We start from the raw sequence: 19,895 nt of genomic DNA, 5'->3' as shown, positions 1-19,895 counted from the left end.
AGGTGAACGACATTCAATTGAGATAACGTTAATTGAACAAATATAATAATGGGTTTGGGATTTAAAACAAGGTAGTTCAGTTTTAGTGTTTTGCTTGTAATTCAGCAAATACAAGTAAAAAATAAAAAAGTCACTGAGAGAGGTAAATGTAACGTGTCAGTAGCATTCATGGTCACCACCTGAGTGTCTATCACTGAAAGCAGGGGTAAACAAGTTAATGTGAGAGCTTGCTATACATCACATGGAGTCAATGAAATGATATTTAGTATGTTTAAATTGTTTTATACTGCAGTATATGTAGCTTATATTTGATTTGGAGCTCCTTGTCGTGGTTTGGGAGAAAGTACAAGTTTTGAGGTGGCACAGGTCAGGACCATATTCAGGCCGAGCATCGAGCGCCATCATGCGTTAGGCACACAACACAACAAGAGCTATCAGACATTCACTGAACAGCAGGTGAATTATGCAACAACGTGACGCATGCTGCCTTCACGTACGTCTCTTTGGGCTTAAAGTTCTAAACACGATTTTTTTTTTTGCATACAATTCCCTCTGGTCTGAACTAAAAGGGACCACATACGTTTTGTTTTATATCTTATATTTTACTTTAGGTAAGCTATGACAGGTTGACAGTGGTACTTAATTTGTAGTAGCGGCAGCATTGAGGAAATCCAAGTCAGATATGAGACTGGAAATGCACAGCAAACACAATTACAAGAGATAAAATAATCATGAAACCATCCTTAGGCTATACATTTAGATGTATGTTTCCCAAAATACAATTTGTAATCATTCTCTTTTTTTTTTTAGCTTTACTTGGTTGCAGTTTTATTTGTCACATCGACAGAGCTGTAGCCTACTCCGGGTTTTTTCTGGGAATTTGGAGTTTTACTAATGACAAAAAAAAAAGTCCATTCAGGCCCTAATATTATTTTGACCCTCAAATATGGAAAAACAGTAACATATTAACTAGAAAATGTTATGCATTATATTTTTTTGTTATATTCATTTAATTAATTGAAAATGCAGAATTTAGTTAACTGAATAAAAAACATAGGCTATTTGCATACTTTTTGAGGGGGTTGCAATTACCGTGACAGACTTGGACACATAGGACACACTGTAGGCGCACACACAGCAACTCTTGCCTGAAATACAACTGTATATATAAACTTACATCCTTACACGATATCATGTTGCCTAAATGGCAACCCTACCTCAAAATCCCATTCAAACATTTTCTCAAAAGATGACAATATGAGCGTGATGATATATCTTTGTGGAACTTGCAAAAGTATGTTCAGAGGCGACAGAGTATTTTTTATTTTTTTTGGTGTGCAGGCGTACTATTAGCGTGACTAAAGGGCTGCTGATTTAATCCAGGCACTGTTTTCTAGGTAACACACTGTACAGCAGTGCTCTGGAGCAAGCCGCCGGAACTTCTCAGACTGCTCCATTGTTAAATCAAATTACCACACATCAAATCTGTTGGATGTTTTCATGAGCGTGAACACAGGACTGATCTACAAAATCTGTGGCCAGGTCATAGTCCAGTAAAGAAAAAGACATCCACAGATACAATATGGGGTGCAGCAGCTCATTTGTACCCTGGGGCCCTCTGGGTGGTCATGGAGCTTGCCCTGCACTATTGCATGTATAGCCTATAATCTCTTGTAGGGACAATGCATTGCATATGTAGCCTGCAGTTAAAGGTAAGAAGCAATCAAGACACTTTTAAATGGCATACAAACGATAAAGAGAATTCCTCTGCATCGACAGGTACATGAAATTAATATTACTTCTATAGGGAGAGGTCCCTTGAAAATTCCCTTATGTGGTGAGAAAGCCTTCACTGTAACATGCACATGCATAAGCACGCACAGGAACATGTGCACGTTATTGCCGCGCAAATCTCAAAGAACAGTTTTTTCCATGACGCAAATTCTCTTTTCATGTAAAAGAAGAAGAAAAAAAGTCCCCCGCGCCCACTTTTTTTTTTTTACATGGGGTAACAGAGCGTTACGTGACCGGCGTGCAGATAGGATCAGGGATGAGGACAACTTGAACTTCTCCAGAGGGGAGCTTATGGTAAGCAGTTGCTGGTGCGGTCTATATGGAGCTGCTGGCGTTGGCAACTGGATCAATGTGCATGCATGTGCAGAGACAACAGGTCTACCTAATGCAAATATTAAATGTATGATTCTTTTGTTTCATAATAAATATATGCCCGATCAATAATAATAATAATAATAAAGTATACTTTTTTTTTTTAAACCGTTAATTGTGTCACTGTCTATGCGCACGTACAGTGCGCAGTCAGGCAGTGATTGACAACAGTGTCTTGTGTTGGAATACACCATAAATATTGTATTCATGGTTTGCTTCAGTCTTAACCCAGCTTAGCAGACAATGGCTGATGGTGTACGTGTACTGAATGCAGTGCATTCAGTACACGATCCATGCCGCTGCCAAAACGTCTCTAGGTCCAAAAAAAAGCGCTTCGTATCCCACCCCCAGTTTTTCTCTGTCCAGCGTTCATTCACCATGATGCGCGCTTAGTTGCAGGAGGTTCTCCCCACCGGTCCCCTTTGCATGCCTAAAACTTTCTAATGAAATCCCCAAACACTTTTTGACAAACATTATTTTTTTTCTCTGGGGGTCAAGAGGGCTTTCGACACAATTAAGACGCGTTTCTATTGCAAAGAAAACTTCAGGTATGTCAGATTTTTTAAATGAAATTCAATGTGTTTGTCTGATTGCAGAGTAAGTTATTTAGATGACTTGGCATTGTTGTGAAAAGTTGTGCAAATGTTGTTGAACTTGACAAGATTGCAGATGTAAAGACGTGACGCTTTCAGTCAATGGCATGGATGTGATTGGTTTAACAAGTACCTTTTCCTTCTGTGAAGAATATGGAGCCCAGTTCCACAGAGGGAGGAGCTGAAGAGAAGCTCCCTAAAAATCATCCACCAGGTCTTGTAAGTGCTGATATTAGATAGAAAACATAACATTTTATAATCACTTTATTCACTGAAGCAGAAGCGTCAATTAAGGCATCTTTCCCACAATGGAGTTGATCAATTTTTAATGAAAAACCCAGTTATTATAAAGTCAATAATCAAGTGGTTTTATTGGCACAACACTTAAAGCTAATAACAGCATTTGAAACATTTAACAGCAGATTCTTTTAAAAGCGAAACTTTCCCAAATGAAGTGACTCTTTGGTGACACATTCAAGCGTCCTGTGGTTCCTCTGGGATCTGTGTGTCCTGGCCTGTGGATGCTGAGAGTCAGTGAGTAACATCTGGCTGTCAGAGTGACCCTCCAGCTCTGCTGTCTGCAGCTGCTGCTCCAAGCAGGAGGGTCCACTCAGAGGAGGTCAGCTCTCCCAACGAGTGCCAGAGAGGTCACCAGCGGGTTTATAATTTGCAGAAACAGGGGACAGGACCATCAGTGCGATGTTCATTAATATGCAGAGCACTCGCTGGCAGTTTATATCGTCTGTCATACTCGGATCGGAAGGCATGCCATTTTTTTCCTGCAGCGATTTGAAAAGAAAATAGGTTGACTGCAGAACTTAGCAGTTAAGAATATGTGTGGTGAGGGCTTTTTCTCTCCTTCTTCTTTCCACCAGCCTCACAAAGTGATACTCAAACATGGCCAGGAGTTGGAGGAAGAGCAGGAGGAGTTGGCCGAGCACCAGCCTCTAGAGCAGGAAGACCTGAACTTTGAGAGATGGAAGCGCAGGCCGTTACCCGAGAGGACGCTCTACCAGAAAATAGACGACATTAAGACATACTTGTGGAATGCAGAGACCAAGGAATTCATGGGTCGCTCTGGGAAGAGCTGGAGTGAGTTGACGATAAAGATAAAGTTCTATGTTGTTGGGATCTGATATGAGGGGGGAACGTTTGGATTAATGCAAAAGTATTTTATTTTTTTAATGCATGTGTCCAATCATTACAGATCTAATGTCTAATGCTTACTAATACATTTTGAATCAACAAGAGCAGACACAGTGTTTGAATGTCTTTAAAAGATGCACTCAGGGATAGTTTTAGGGGCTTAGAAATGTCTCTCCAGTCCAGTGACTCTGCTCACTGTGCTGTGAGTGTGTGTGTGTCCTTATGCTCAATGTTTACATAGGTGCATGGACAATTCAGAGTGGCCCGACAAAAACAGACTGCCTGGGGACGCATTCCCAGCGGGCGCTCACTGTCCCGGGCCTCGCATTGGCCAGAAATCACATTCCTCTACATCTTACCATGCTCTCCACAGCCTCTTTCCCAAAGCCTTAGTGACCTCATTGCTGAACTTAACGTGCTTAAGGCCCCTCGTTTGCAGTCAAACACGTAGAGATGCTCATCCCTTTTTAAAAAAAAAAAAAAAAAGATCTATAGAGCTCACTTTATTTGGCAGAAGCAACAGACTGGACAAGTTTGTTGAGTCAATGATGATGGAGCATCCTCTTGGTATTCCAGGGTTGCTGCCATGTGACGCTGTTGAGCCCCTCCCTCAGCTTCACTGTACACAATGGCAAACATGATCCCACTGAGTGTAGAGAGAATATCCAAGGAAAGTGTGTGTTACTCGCATGAGCTGACACGCTGGATCCTGGGCAGGGCCGAGAGCTCATTTCGGCTACAAAACTAGTGTGTGCACACTTGTGGAGGAGTGGGGCCCATGTGTCCGATGAAGAAAGGCTCTGAGTTGAAGTCTGTGCTGTGTGTCCTGTGAGACGGGTGTGTAACAGGGGAAACAATACCAGAGTGGGGTGATTGGGGCTCCTTGGAGCTGGCCGGGCCTCTATGGCTGCAAAAAGACCTTCACTACGATGGCAACCGGAGGTTCACTGTGTTCCTGAGTGAAAGGACAGCTGGGAGAATTCTCACTGAGCTCAAACAGAAAGGCCTTTGTGGCTCCAGGGACGCAAGGCTGGCTGCAGCTAGTCCCCTGTGAAATTGCCCGCACAGCAAAAGCCATTTAATTTAGGGCACGTTTGGCTTGATTAGTTGCTAATGGACTGTTAATTGAAAATTGTTCTTGGGTTTGTAACGGAGTTCTCACATTAGCTCACTATAGTGAATTTTACACCAGAACTACTAGTTATTAAGAGTCATTTGCAAGTCCAGACATGAGGGCAGGACAGTGCTTTTGTATGAGTAAACAAATTAGTGACCGTCCTGATCAAGGACAGTAGCTGGAGCCCAGATAGACCACACAGTCTGAGGAAATTCATAATGGCTCATTGTCCTTCTCCACTCATATCAGAGGTTTGTTGAGAAATGCGCCGACTGTTATGCAAGACACTTTTGTGCAAATACTGCATCACAAATATTCCTCCTAACGGCTCTTTTTTTACTCCTCTTCCAGGCCTCATCCTCCTCTTCTACGCTGTACTTTATTTGTTTCTCGCAGCCATGTTTGGTGGCTGTATGTTTTGCCTCATGTGGTCAATTAGTCCCTACCATCCAACCTTCAATGATAGAGTGATGCCACCAGGTAAATAAAACCCCAAACTCAAACCACTCCACTGCATCCTCCGCTGTCACTTTCCTCTCGTCTCTCTGCTCCGCTGTCCTTCAGTCTCCTGCTTCTACTTGAGTCTCAGCACAGTTGACTGTCTCTGGGTCTCCACTGGCAGGTATGACGATGGCCCCACACCTAGAAGGCCACGAAATCGCCTTCAACGCCACTGATCGCAAGTCCTGGAAGAAGTACGCAAGGGCTATGGATGAATATCTAAAACGTGAGTCTGTGGCAGGGATGATGTAAAAGTTGAGGGGGTCAGATGAGGTTGTTAAAATTGCCTTAAAATTAAGCGGGCATGCAAAGAGTTAATCCTCATCTTCACTACCTTTGTCCCCTTTTTCCATTTGGTTCTTGCAGGGCATGCTGGGAAGGGAAGCCTCTTTGTGGGCAGAGTGCAGCCATTCAATTCGTTCTTTTTTTTCTCACCCTGCTTTTGTTAAGCTTCCTTAATCAGAGGCCTGAGTCTGGCAGGGTATTGCTGTAGCAAGGGTTTATTTATGCCCTCCTCTCTCCCCCCCACCCCCCCGCCCCTCTGCTTCTTTCTCCCTGCTCTCCATTTTCAGCGTATAACGATGGCCCTCAGCAGAGGAAGAATATTCGTTGCACACACGACAGATACTTCATGCAGGACGACTTGGAGGAGAGCGCAGAGCGGAAAGCGTGTGAGTTCAGGAGGTCCTGGTTGGGGGACTGTTCGGGGCTGCAGGACCCCAACTATGGCTATTCTCTGGGAAGGCCATGCATCCTCCTCCGCATGAACCGGGTAAGACGAGCATCAGTCACCCAAAACCCGTGAAACAGTGCGCCTTTAAATGTACAAACAAAAGAGGGGACATAAAACTGTAGGAACCCAGTGTGTTACCGGACTGCTAAAGCTCATGGTTTAATCATTGAGTGACATCTTGTGGCCATTTCAGGGGGAGGATGAACAGACATGAAGCCACTTGTGCACTACTTTTTGTCTTGGTTAACATTTTGAATGGCATCTTATGCAGAATCACATTCTCATATATTTTTTTTATACACGTTAGAATTACAATCTTTGCTTATAACTTGTATATGATCTTGCTGGAGTTGAACCAAGGAAGGTGGATTGTGTGTCCATCCAACAAAAATAGCAGACAAAGGAAAATGAGAGGCTGACCACACACTGGCATTTGCAAACTACCAACGTTTTTATTTATGCAACATTTTGACCTACAACGTCTTTGTCAGGCAAACATTCATGGGAGTTCAGTTTGAAGACATGTCAAACAAAGATATAGAACCGAAATAGGCGTTGAAGAGAACTTTGTTTCTTACTGTTCTTACTTTTTTCAATAGATTCTTGGTTACTTACCTGGCCAGGGCAAACCAGTGAACGTGACTTGTGGAGTTAAGGTACAGTAATCATCAACACACTCTTGCTTGTAATATTATCATAGAGTTAATGTCTGAAAATCCCCCAAAAAATATAACTTCTTCCTCTTTCAGAAAGGACCTCCAGAAGCTTTGGGAGAAATCCAATTTTTCCCTAAAAGCTTTTTTGACCTGAAGTACTATCCATACTATGGGAAGTCCAGACATGTGAGTGAGAGTTTCATCTTTGTGGATCGAATACAGCACAACTTTAATCGAATATGAAATAACTTGTGTTGTGTCACTTCTGTCTCAGGCAAACTACTCTGCACCGGTGGTGGCTGTGCGCTTTGCATTAGCGCAGTACGACACTCACATCCAAGTACAATGCAAACTGAATGGAAAGGGCATCATCAACGACTCGCCCACTGACCGCTACCTGGGCAGTGTGACCTTCTCCTTGGATGTCGGAGCGTAAGGCAAAGATATCGCTGCCAGCAGGATGCTCCCGTGACAACGAGGCAGGAAAATGTACAAGAAAAAAATATGTTGAACCATTATTTTCCATGAAATATGTAATTTCCCTCTCCTCATCTTTTACTTAAATATCCACACCTTTTGTTGTGAAACAAATTCCTCAAGAAGTAGATATTTCCTCTTGTGTTTCTGCTGTATCTTTGTACCCTGAGCGTGCTACTGGCACCCACAACAAAACATCGCTGAGCACAGGACAAGTGTCATAGAGTGAGTTACAATTCCTGATATTTTGTAATGATTAGCAAGATTAATCAAACTAAATTACACTCTGCCCAATAGTTAGCATTTCTGGCTATGCAAATCCAATTATGACTTAAAACATTACTAGGAGATTAGAAATATTGGTGTATCAGGTTAGATCATGGTTTTGTGAGCACAGTTTTGTGTGACAATGTGTACTAATTTGTTTTGAATTATATTTTTCAAACATGTATATTGTAAGAATTATCTATCATGCAAACACTGAAAGCAGGACTTGTACTGTACTTACACAGTAAAAAAAAAAGACATAGTAAATGACTGCAAATACACTATTACTATATTTTTGTTGAATAGAGCAGTATTATACATTTATGATAAAGCATCACAAGCCACTTCTTGCCTTCTTTTGTAAAAACATTTGCTTTTGAAAATGAAATACTACACAAGACTGATCAATAAAGAGACATACTGTACTGTGAAATAGTTTGTGAAAGGTCTGTACCATTTAAAAAAATAACTGTTTTGTGATAGTATTAATCTCTGTCTGAACTTTGCTACTAAACATGGTATCAATGTTGTATTTATTCCTATTATAGTTCTTATAATAAATACAATATTCTGGTATGTACTGTAAGTTTTCTTCCACAACACTTGTAACACATCTAAACTCTTTCATTTTCAGTAAAACTCTACAAATAGTATCATTTAGGGAATGCTTGCTGTTAAACTTTACATTCTTTTGGAGTCGTTAACCAACTTTATAACCTTGAACTGATTGAACTGAAAATTACACATTAAGAACTTCATAAAATATGGTTAAATACAATGCATTTGTATTGTAATGTGTTTCTGTTACTGGAGTTTAACTCTTTATTTATGAGAGGTCTACTTTAGGCCTAACAAAGGGAACATATAGCTCACGTCTCTCCCATAACTTCTACAACATGAAATATATCATTATGGTTGTAAAAAAAGAAAGCAAAGAATCTGCAGCATGTTAGCTGCAGTGGGGATTTGAGCTAAATGCTAACACATCTTAGTTTAGCTTATTAGCTACTGTGAATGCCGTTAGTCATATTTGTGATGAGGATGACTTAAGTTGTATAGGAGAAGGTTATTAGAAGTCATCCTGAGGGGGACATGAATGTGGTCCTACCTTTGTTCCCAGGTTCTCAGTTCAAAATGCAAAAGAACGAAAGCAAACGGACGTTTCAAATCCAGAATGATAAAAATACATTCTGCCACTGTGGTTATATGAAAGTCTGAATTCGAGAAAACTGTCTTGCCCGCAAATTTGAGGGCGTAGGTTTGAAGAAGTAAAACATCAGTCGGCTTAAAGCTGTAGGTGGGTGATTTCAACATATTGACCCAAGGAAACGTACATTTAACATTTGACCAAGGCTGAGAACATGAATCCCTTTTCAAAGGTCTCTTGAACGTGTCATAAGAGGACATTGGGCTGGGGGATACAAGTTGTTGAGATGTTTCACTTAAAACCACACACGTGAAGCTCATGGGGAACGTGAGTATTTGTATTACATTTTGTACAGTTGTTGAGATATTTCAGTCCGGACCAAAGTGCTGGATCAACCGACAAACCCACATTGTGGTCAACTCTGTATTTACTTCAGAAGTGTAGGCCCCGTTTATGGTAAAGAAAAGGGTTACGACACTTTTAAACCGTTCTAACATGAGTTTTATAACGGCAGAAGAAATGTAAAAAATAGTTCAAGGACACCAAAAGATTAACTGTTCATCAAACTGTTCAAACTAGACTTGAGCTTTCATCCTCTGGTGTGACCTCGGTGTACAGTTGCACAACTGCCTGACTGCTAGTAATAGCTGGAGTGAGAGTCATGCCCCTGGTTGTAAAAAGCACACCGTTGACCAAAGTTGAACAGACATTTAGAGCAACAGCAGCTCACTCAGCCACGTGAGCGTTTAGTTTGGAGCCGTTAACCTTTGAATTCAGCTTTGTCACAAGACCCACAAGCGTCTGGCAACTTCGCACTAAAAGTAGAGCCGTTAAAAGAATGACAGTGATCCAAAACAAGAACGAAACTTTATTTAATTTGTTCCCCACTTGTGTTAAACAAGCTCCTCATATCACATTCTTCCTCAGATGGAGACAAGCTTCAAGCGAGCAACTCGGAGGTGCACAAAACGAAGGCACGAAACTGTCGAAGGGGAGCGATCGAATGGAACAGGACCGAGGGTCGTGGAAATGAAATGCGGTGACTTAAATATTACTGTTGATGTTACTATCGCATGAAGGGTATAGTGCAGGAAGAAATGTACATGCAACCAAATTTGATCCTGGTGACAGAATTGTTAACCTTTCTGAGATCACAAGGGAACAACACTATCATTGATTCACCAAACACTCAAATGTAAATCTTTCAAGAGAAGTGTACATTACAAGAAAAATAAATCTCCCAAATGACGGTGACAGAAACATGAAACAATACACATTCCCCCTCCAAAAAAAATAAAAATAAACTGGTCCCAATGCTGGTAAAGTGTCGTAGTTAGTGTCCCTTTCATCAAACTACAATTAACTGACTATTTGTGCAAAAGGGAGCGATTCCTTTAGGCGTTAACTTATTTTACATGAAGGTTAATACAACGCAAGAACAGTGGCATCTGGGATGTGAATGACAACAGTGGAGCTTGCTCGTTACATTCACGTCATCAAAAATCAATGTCATTCATTCTATACAAGAGAGTAATTTACACATATACTATTATACAGCACAGGAAGCGAGAGGGGAAAAGGCCTCTCTGGGGTGGGAGGAGGGAGGAGGTGGGCAGCTACTCACAGCCATAGATTTAATTTTCAAAACATGCAATCTACAATCAAACGATGCAATATTGATCATAAATGTTTTGATACTCGATTTAGTTATTGGCATTGAAGCAAAAAACAAAAAGGAAACTGTTGGAAGGGGTGGGATCAATTTTAAACTGTGTACGAGAAATAAGCTAAAGGTTATTTTTAGGCAAACAGAAATGAGCAGGAAATTTGGGATGCTTTCGATGCACTGACGGGCAGGGAAGGTTTTTTTGTTTGTTTTTTTTAAAGAGCTGTGAGGGTTGAAAAGGGGTGCGAGAGGCAGAAGCAGCTGGGTTGGATTATACGGACTGGTAGCCAGTACGACTCTTCCTCCGACCAATCAGGTAAGAGATAAGCACAAGGATGATTAGGAAGCTGAGCGCCACGCCCACCGCAATGGGCACCAAAAAGCTCAAATCAGAGTCCAGGAAGCATTCCTCAGCTGACAGACCCACAGAAACAGAAACAGAGAGGAGACAGACAGCAGGTTAGTGGTTTTAGTCAGCTGGAAAAATATTACTTAAAGAGAAGGACTTGGGATGTTTACAGAGAGAGAAAAGAGGCAGAGCAGCAAGAACAGAGATCAGAACCTACAGAAAGTGTGAGACCAGAGGAAAGGGTGAAATATTCCAAAGGCACAACAACGAAATCACTCAAGTGGTTATTACTTCTTGGTGTTTGTGAACATTAATGCAGGACAAGCAAAGGAAATTCTTAAAGAAATAGTAAAACTTTGGGAAATGTGCAAAATGCTTTCTTGCTTAAAGTCAATTAAAAAAACATTTCTGCAGCGTCTCAAACACCCCAAATGTATTCTTTATATCGTCACTTTGATCCATTCAGTCAAATAACAATTGAAAAGTCTAGAAGAGCATTTTCATCAAATTTTAAAAACAATTTCATTTTTACACTACTGGTTTTGTACGTATGAAACAAATAAAATATAACATGTTCATCTATGAGCTTTAGGCTAGCCGGTTCAAGTCGTTTTGCTAAGCTAAGCTAACCGGCTACAGCTTCACATTTAAGAAGAGTGGTTTCAATTTTTGTCATCACTCTTGCACATTTCCCAAAATATCAAATTATCGCTTTACGAAAACAGTCAGCACTAAACACTACATGGAAATGTCAGTACAACACTTTGATAATTATTAGTCAAAATGTAGCAATTCACTGACTATCCTCTGAAGAAGCGTTAAGATCTAAACGAGGAAAGGTTAATTATAAAGTCTCGTAGCTGGAGGCCATGTTTCTCTTTCTCCCGATGAAGTAGGCCAGCAGAACGATAAGAATGAGAACAAGCAGGGCAACTCCCACAGCTATGGGAACAATGAAGTTCTCCGCATCGGCCTGGCAATCCTCAGCTAGACGGGGGGTGAAGAGAGCAGAGAGGTGAATGTCTTAGGAAAGAAGCGTTAAAGTAAATATTATTAATAGTTGAGGCATGAATGGCTGAAAGAAAGGCGTAGCCTGCTAACTGACTTTAAGAAGTGTTTCAAAAGCAGCAACAGTTTTGAAAAAGAACAAACATTTACTCAGGTGTCCAGGGCAGAAACACATTTTTATTTCCATGAATCTTAAAAAGACTAAAAAGCTCCACAGTCTGTCACACAATTTGAAATCTAATCTATTATAGCGAACAGCATGAGCGAATGGAGATGAAATCCTTTCTATCCACACAACAGACACATTAATTTATCGTTATCACGATGGTCTTGCAGCACAAAATTCCCTTTACTGGACACGTTTGTGCGATGTTCTCAAATAGTGAAGGAAAACCAACCACAAAGGGTTCTTAGCCGTATAAGCGAGTTATTGAATAAACAAACGAGAAATTTATCATTAAGCAAGGCACAGCTGTCATGATGATAAACCTGTTAAGATGATTTATTGAGAACAAAGGAGATTAAAAGGTTGAGAAACACAAACACCTATACCAGTGCTGCAAAACCGATCTTTATAATTAAGGCAAACGAGTTTGTACAAAGCTGAAATAAACAAGACAGCAACAATTATAAGCAAAAATCAAAGCCCATATTTGATTTAGAGCTATTTATATCGACACATGGGAAATGTAACTGGGAAAGCCAATTCCATAAGCAACTTAATTAAAAATGCAGCTATCTCTGCTCATATTCAGTGCAGTTTGCTGCCTGCTTTGCTCCAGTCTTGAACAGTTGGAACAAAGATAACAGTACACAACACTAATTAAGCAACAATACACAGCAACTACCATGTGCAACTAACATTGGTTTCTATTGTCACAGAAATACACACATTCTGGGGCTTGACTCCATCCCTGATACAAGCTGCTCTATCTCCCTGACCTAAAAGCTCCCGTAAAAAAAAACCCTGCTTTCAGCTTCTTACTACATGAAAACTATTTTGTCTGTTTCACATGATTGATTGTGGGTTTTTTTTCAGCATTTTTGGAATCAAAATGTGACGACGGGTTTTGGGGTTGTTTGTAATTTGCCAGCACTGTTGAACAAACACGGATCTAAACACACCCACAAGAGGAGCTTTTTTAAAAAAGGAGTGCTTTTTGTGCTTTCTGTCTGAGAGTTAGATGAGAAGATCAGGACCAGTCAAACCAACATGATAGAACATGCTAAGTGAGCGTTTCCAGTCTTAACCGTCTCCTGGCTGAAGCTTCATATCTAACACAATATTCGGATCAAACTCTCAGCAAGAAAGCAAATAACCGTTTACAAAAATGTCAAACCACAAATACGTTAGGACATTTTTCTATAGTTTCTTGTTCATTCGTCTTTATACGATGTTTTCAGGGGCTTTAACGTCCCCTGGTCCAGCTGCAGGCCACGCCCACACCGACACACAGGCGAGATAATGTGACAACAGTCTCAACATAATGCCGACATTTAAAGAGCGCCTTAGTGCATTTACATGTAACCCTCAGAAAAGAGAATATCTACACGACAAAACTCTCCCTTTTCTAAACCTAATGCCAAAATTGGTTGTGTGAGAAAAAAACCAACCAGTTGCTGTTTCTTCTCTGGTTTATTCTCTGCGTGTGCAAATGTAAGAGACCTTTAAAAATAGCAGACATTTTGACGTTGTACAGCAGAAGGCACAGGTGTGATTGATGACGCTAACGATGATTCGTCTGTTCCAGAACCGTGACACCTAAATGTAAATGAGACATCGTCAGCGTCGTTAGTTCCACCTGGACTTACTGCTGGATACCAAAATGTCCTCCATCAGAAAAGGTCTATTTATGTTTAAACAACACTCTTAATAGAATTTGAGCCACATAATCAGGCCAATGGTTCCAATGTTTCTCCTGCTCTACAGGGGCAAACATCGGCTAAAGCATCTTTCCCTCGACTACCTTCCAAGTGGAATAGACCTTCCTCCTTGTCAATGACTTTCTGGGAAGAAAGAAAGAAAGCTGAAAGGCTGCTGAAAATTATCTTTCTTTTATAAAGATAAATAATTATGTGGATGAACAGTCAAACCATAATGAAATGAAAAACTAAAATGTGCACAAAGATTAAACAAAAAGGGAATGTCGGCAGAGCAAGTGCAGGATCCTTCAGCAACTGATGATCTCCTGCTAAAAATGTCCAGAGGCTTTTGTACATGTAAGAGTGTACCTAACATGTAAAGATTGTATATTGAGAGTCACCTTTCATGTGATTATGATCATTTAAATGAAAGAAAAGGTTGTGTGGATGTTGCACTTGCTCATTAACAAAAAAAAACACAATGAAAAAAGAAAGACAAGACATCTAGAAAACAAAAAAGAAACAAACATCAGGGGTAGACAAGTTTGGTACTTGACAAAAACACCAAACCCTCCATCTTTACATAGATTTTAATCCTCATTATAGGATCATTAAAAACCCTTGAGGCAACTGCAATTCAAAAATGCTCCTTGTGCATTTCATGTCTCATAATGACCAGTAACTTCAATAATGCATCTCATGTTTTTTTTGTTTTTTTAAAGTTTAGTTTAGATTTTGGCTCTTGATGATGTTTTTCAAGTTATTTGCCAATTAAACAATTGCACGTGAAACCCAAGGACCAGGCTTGGGAACCCCCTGATATTGATTGCAAACTGGATTTAAAGGGTCTGATATCCAACATAAGTCTTTCTTCGACCAATCACGTAAGCGATCACTACAATGAGAATCAAGCCAGCCAGTGCAGCGCCAACAATGATTGGGATTAAGATGCTGGTGTCATCCAGTGAACATTCATGGGCTGCAGATAAAAAGAGAGTTATGTCAACAGGGGGAACAGTGATTTTCTGATTAACAACAGCAGGACAGCAGATTATTTGCCACCAGCTGTGCCAAAACACTTAATTTTTGTCTCATAAAACACCGTGCTCATTTGAATGGACATCTTTGGCATGATAGTTGATGGTAGATGCACTTCATATTAATGAAGACATGCTGCAGGAGGTAATTTGTGCATGAATTTGCGAGTGATCATGAAGATGTACATTAGCCTGGGATGGACTTGATTAGAAATAGGATCGTCTCTTACTAGGATTTAAACCAGTGGTTAAAACACTGGGGGTCGGGACTCCTCAAGGAGTCTGAAGGGGGGGGGGGGGGGGGGGGGGGGTGTCACAAAATTGTCTATTTTTTTCTAATTATGAAAAACTATATACTTTCGTAAGCCAAAAAAGTTGAGATTAGGGGTGTCACGATTCTCCTGTCTGTCGTTTCTCCGTCATCAGTCAGTGGCCATGTTGTCTCAAAATGTGCAGATGCAGGCTACTGCTAAGCTACGCTGTGTCTTTGAAGTGTTGATTTTAATAAGCTCAATTTGATCATTTGCTGATTTAGAAACGAAATCGTGACACCCCTCGTTGAGGACCACTCATTTTAAATGTGTATAATTAAAACATGTTCCCTTGGATGCTAGGATAATATGAAGTAAAACAGAACTAGTTTTTACGAAGGCTGGGTGGCAGCAGTCTGTGACTTTTAGCTCCAAAACAGAATCATGTCAGTGCTATCGATCAGACTCTAAACATGAAACACTTTGGTCCGGGTCTGTTTGAAGAGACATTAAAGAATAACCTACCTGTACTGAAAAGACCCTTCTTGACTCCGAAAGGCTGAACTTGAAGTTCGAAGGTGTAGAGGGTGAGCTGGTCGGTGATGGTGTAGTTCTGCTCCTTGTTACACATGTAGGAGCTGCCGACAGCCGCCTCCCACAGACTCAGGTTGGTGTTCACTTCAGAAAACACCACGCCTTGAAAGAAAAACACGGATATAAAAGGAAAAAACTTGACATTAGCTTGCTTCTCAGTGTGGTTCCGGGTCTTTGTGGTAGGTGTGATTCTTCTAAATTACCAGAGCTTGTCTTTCCGGTGACGTTCAGAGCGTGGAGGCGGAATTTCTTTGTGTCCTGTCAGACGGAAAAAAAGAAACATTTCACATTTTGTTGATTTGCCTAGAGTAATAAGAGTAATGGAGAACTGGTTGAAATGTACAGCTTCTGACACTCGTAAGTGTTCGTAGTATGACTGCAAAATTGACCAAGCCATTAAGTTTTCTATGCAGCCCATTAAGTTTGGAAACCGCTAATCTATCATTTCAAAATTGCCTTTGATGGTGCCCGAAATATTTTCAAAAAAATATAGAAAATTCCTGGTTATAATTATCTTAAAATCTTAAAACCAGCCTTTAAACACTGAGAAAACGTGACGAGGGAGGTTCATCAAACTTACATTGGTGAAAGTGAGTATGATCGTCATTGCGTTGGACGTCAACACCAGCTGACTGCTGTTGACCCCGCATGAGCCAGAGACTGTTGTCCCATTGGGCTCAAAGTTCATCTTGGGACATTAAAAAAGGGAAGAGAAGGGAATAAAATCATCAACAGCACTATGGAAGATCATTCGTTTATAATCTGTAAAACCAGATTGCGACAATTCTGCGTTTATGAACATACCTCGACGCTCTTGACACTGATCCGCAGGCCAAAGTTGGCCATCAGGCAGGCGGTGCTGTTCTCATCAGGCTTGACGTTGTACTTCCCAGTGGTGGGCGTGGGGAGGGTCGGGGTGGGGGTAGGCGGAGGGGCAGTGGACGAGTTTGTGACAGGAGCCGCTGTGGACGAGTTTGTGACAGGAGCCGTGGTGGGATGAGTGGTCGGGGGAACAGGGGTTGTGGGTACGTCAGCAGCACAAGAAGTAACTGTGGGAGAGAATAGACGATGAATGTAGAGAGAACAGGCGCGCTATATCACAGGCAGGATGAGATGTGAGGCTGCATCTGCACTTACTGTTTTTACTTGTGCTGTTGTTCATGACAAAAGCCTGTATAAGCACGTTCCACAGCGTCTGATTGACTGACTCAGTCTCAATCGTGTCTTTACTCTTGCATGAGTAGCAGGTGCCCACGCTGACATCTGTGATCTGAGGTGCCTTCACAATGACAGTTTCGGTGTCTGAAAGAAATTCCAAAACACGTCAACATCAGTAAAAGGCCTTTCATCCATGTGTGTGTTTTTTTTGTTTGCACTGTGAGGTGTAGAAGTACCATTGACTACAGATTTGGGGAAGACGGTTGCGTCACTGAGGTTGTAGGAAAAGGTGATGGTGTCAGCCTGGTACTTTTTTCCATTGATGGTAAAGTTCACACTCCAGGAGTGTCCTTCGCCAAAATCGAGCTTCAACGTTGAGCTTGTGTTATCACATGCACTTCCTTCTGTTTTGACATCAGCAGGAAGTTCAAACATCGCTGATGCACTCTAAAAGAGAGCAAAGTGTAACCTTATTAAATGTCATTATACAAGTATGATGTAAAACTATTTCAAAGCTCATTTCACATTTCCCCTGTAAACATGGCACTAACTTTATTCTAATAAGCCACGGTCTGATATGACAGATCCATTACTTATAAACACAGGCTAGAACATTTCTAAACATGTCAATACATTTCTGTGAGCTACTTTCTATAGCACAACACACAGGACATAACAATCGCAGGATATGGATCAGGAGAACTCACGAACTGAAATGCTGAACAGCAAGAATATATTTGCTTTGTAGTGACTGCCCTCATTTCCCCTTTCCATGATGACATTTGCTTCCACGTGAGTTGTCAGATAGTCACGCTGTTGAGGCTGCCTGATAAGAAGGGAGCTGCTTTGCTAGGTTGTTAAACCAATAGCCTGATGTAATAAACATCATACCAAACAGTCGGTCATAGTAGAGCTTATTGTGACTAAGACCAGACACTCACCTTATTGTCAGCTACATCATAGGAGACTGAGAAGTTGACCATTAGATTGGCATAGAGGCATATGTTGTTGTCTTTGTCTTTGACAGTCACCTCAGTGCCGTGTGACAGCTGAAACGCTGAAAAGAAAAAGTAAAATTACTCTATTACCCTTAGTTAATTATTAGTCCAGTTGGAAATTAATAGGTTCCTGTCTTCACAGAAAATGAGTTGCAAAAAGTGGAAACTCATTGACATATGAAGTCCATCTGTTCCAAAGACAGCTGACATTTGATGGTCTCCACAGCCAATGCCAAATAGTTAAAAAACAGCTTGGTTCAGGGAGTTTTGTGGATAAAAATGGTACAAATGTTGACGCCAGATCTTAATTCAACGTTAAAAAGCTTGTTCCAGGCTGTAAAATGATAGCACACAGCTACTTAAAGCCTGGGAATACCATTGTTTACCTGTCAGATAAGTGTATTTAAGAGCTATTTCTGATGTACGCGAAAATCACATGACCCCAGGTTCACTGAATTGGACAACATGAAAACACTATTGTAATATTAGTGAGACAGAAGACTCTTCAAATAAAAATGCAGCCATATCTGCAACAAAGCCCTGTACCTTTCTACAGGCTTTGATAAATTGTTTACAATTAACAGAAGCAAAGGCCATGGTCCATTCAGATTTACAACACATGGTTCAACTCAACAACAGCTGGCTGCTACAGTCTCATTTAAATTTATAAAGCCCAACTAAATGGATTATGTGATACAATACAACATTTGCAGTGAAAACATAACTGAAAGCCTTCATAAGATTACAGAACCTAATGTTGTGACACATTAGGTTCTGGTGAAACCATGCATCTGTCAGCATGTGAGAATAATAGAGATATCGAGGAAAACAACAGAACTATAAGCAAAATATAACATTTGTGCCAAACTAACGTCAGTTAACAGCTAGCATAAATGTAACATTAGTATCAACAGAAGAATTGAGAGTGGATTCCTCCTTTAAAACGTTCATCTGAAACTAAAAAAGTGATGGCGGTTTATGTGTTATTGTCCGCTGCTTTGGATTCTTAATATATTGATTTTGTGAAACTAACGTCGTATAGCTGTTAATTAGCTTAGGTTAGCTAGTTTGCTAACTAGCTACGTCACAGTATGTTAGCTTAACACCAACGATTATTCTATGTTCTGGAACTACCGTCACGTGCTAAGCGATGCTAACTTACTTTAAGCTACCAACCATAGCTAACGTTAATGCTTACAATTTAAAAAAGTAAACGAATTGTTAATACGTTTTATTATTGTGACAACTGGGTTTTAATTGTCGTTTTTACTCTTAACCGTGGTATGTTTGTGGCTAACGTTATTAAGCCGCAGACTTGACTCATATGGTTTTATCATTAACTCAAACATGAGTTTAAAAACAAGTGTTATCTAACGCTGACAATTAAGCTAACGGCTAAGATGGCTAACATCAACTGGCCAACACATTATGGTAATACGTATAACCTCAAAGCTAGCTTTGCAGTTTACATCGTTATACGTTGGCATGTAATATAAATAGCAACTGTGGAGGAAAATGTATCTTCTTGAGCTGCATATGGTGATTTAACGGAGTTCTAGTTTAATGTTGTTGACGTAGGTAACAACTGGTGATCAAGCTAGCTTCTTTAGCAAAACATCACGACTCAAACGAACAGCAGACAAAGGGCTCGTTTTAAGGCCTGTACAGTAAATTCACCCTAAAAGACCACATTATGTCTATAAAATGAAAGACCACAGGCAACTAAGACCTATATATGTATTTATATTTTCTCAGAGCAGCATTTAGCCTGAGCCCAGAAGCACCAGGCCCCGTAGCGTCCCATAAGTTTATCGGTAATCGCGTCACTTCACAGAAACAGATTTTTTTCTTCTCACTTTTTTACGCATTTGATTTAAAGACAAATTGAAGGTGATTATACATACCGAATACAGAGGCGAGGAATAAAACAGATGAAGCATATCGATACATGATCGCTCAATATTTTTGGAGTGTCAGCCACAGGAGAGGAGATAAATAACCCGATAGTATCGCTCAGTCAGCGGTGTTTGGTATATGGAGCTCAGCCGACTGTACCAGGAAATGGAAGTCATATGACAGGGACGGTCTCAGGCCAGAAGGAGGTAGTCTCTCTTTTACGTACTTCATTATTGGACTGTATGCATTTTATTTCCCAAGGCTCACGAGAA

General features: G+C 40.6%; 2 protein-coding genes across 4 annotated transcripts; one reads left to right on the top strand and one right to left on the bottom strand.

Annotated features, from left to right (window-relative positions):
* The first annotated feature begins 2,529 nt into the window (after nt 1-2,529).
* Nucleotides 2,530-8,232, top strand: atp1b4 (ATPase Na+/K+ transporting subunit beta 4). The gene is made up of 9 exons (XM_068715097.1): nt 2,530-2,714; nt 2,910-2,978; nt 3,635-3,851; nt 5,374-5,502; nt 5,645-5,749; nt 6,096-6,295; nt 6,856-6,912; nt 7,006-7,098; nt 7,187-8,232. The coding sequence occupies exons 2-9, from the start codon at nt 2,913-2,915 to the stop codon at nt 7,346-7,348; spliced, it is 1,029 nt and encodes a 342-aa protein (XP_068571198.1). The 5' UTR covers nt 2,530-2,714; nt 2,910-2,912; the 3' UTR covers nt 7,349-8,232.
* A 1,419-nt stretch (nt 8,233-9,651) lies between these two features.
* lamp2 (lysosomal-associated membrane protein 2) lies at nt 9,652-19,800 on the bottom strand. 3 transcript variants are annotated; one of them, XM_068715094.1, is made up of 9 exons: nt 19,632-19,799; nt 17,671-17,786; nt 16,966-17,176; nt 16,709-16,873; nt 16,376-16,620; nt 16,152-16,259; nt 15,775-15,829; nt 15,503-15,673; nt 9,652-10,883 (listed from the first exon to the last, which is right to left on the bottom strand). In XM_068715094.1, exons 1-9 carry the CDS (start codon nt 19,675-19,677, stop codon nt 10,741-10,743), a joined length of 1,260 nt encoding a protein of 419 aa, XP_068571195.1. In that variant the 5' UTR covers nt 19,678-19,799; the 3' UTR covers nt 9,652-10,740. The 3 variants fall into 3 exon arrangements, with proteins under 3 accessions (XP_068571195.1, XP_068571194.1, XP_068571197.1); XM_068715093.1 differs by having other exon boundaries at nt 10,791-11,805; nt 19,632-19,800; XM_068715096.1 differs by lacking the exon at nt 9,652-10,883 and adding an exon at nt 11,984-14,668.
* Nucleotides 19,801-19,895: the final 95 nt, after the last annotated feature.

This window comes from Cebidichthys violaceus, unplaced genomic scaffold, assembly GCF_023349555.1.
Source record: "Cebidichthys violaceus isolate CVI_PGR_0920_01 unplaced genomic scaffold, fCebVio1.0.p SCAF_2, whole genome shotgun sequence".
Classification (NCBI taxonomy): Eukaryota; Metazoa; Chordata; class Actinopteri; order Perciformes; family Stichaeidae; genus Cebidichthys; species Cebidichthys violaceus.
The sequence above is the reverse complement of the archived record's forward strand: the minus strand, read 5'-3'. Positions and strand labels throughout refer to the sequence as shown.

Coding starts and splice junctions, on each gene's coding strand:
- atp1b4 (XM_068715097.1), top strand. CDS start 2,913: ATGGAGCCCAGTTCCACAGAGGGAGGAGCTGAAGAGAAGCTCCCTAAA. Junction 5,750..6,095: donor TATGGATGAATATCTAAAAC/GTGAGTCTGTGG, acceptor CTCCATTTTCAG/CGTATAACGATGGCCCTCAG. Junction 7,099..7,186: donor ACTATGGGAAGTCCAGACAT/GTGAGTGAGAGT, acceptor CTTCTGTCTCAG/GCAAACTACTCTGCACCGGT.
- lamp2 (XM_068715093.1), bottom strand. CDS start 19,677: ATGTATCGATATGCTTCATCTGTTTTATTCCTCGCCTCTGTATTCG. Junction 16,621..16,708: donor CAACAGCACAAGTAAAAACA/GTAAGTGCAGAT, acceptor TCTCTCCCACAG/TTACTTCTTGTGCTGCTGAC. Junction 15,674..15,774: donor CACCGGAAAGACAAGCTCTG/GTAATTTAGAAG, acceptor TTTTCTTTCAAG/GCGTGGTGTTTTCTGAAGTG.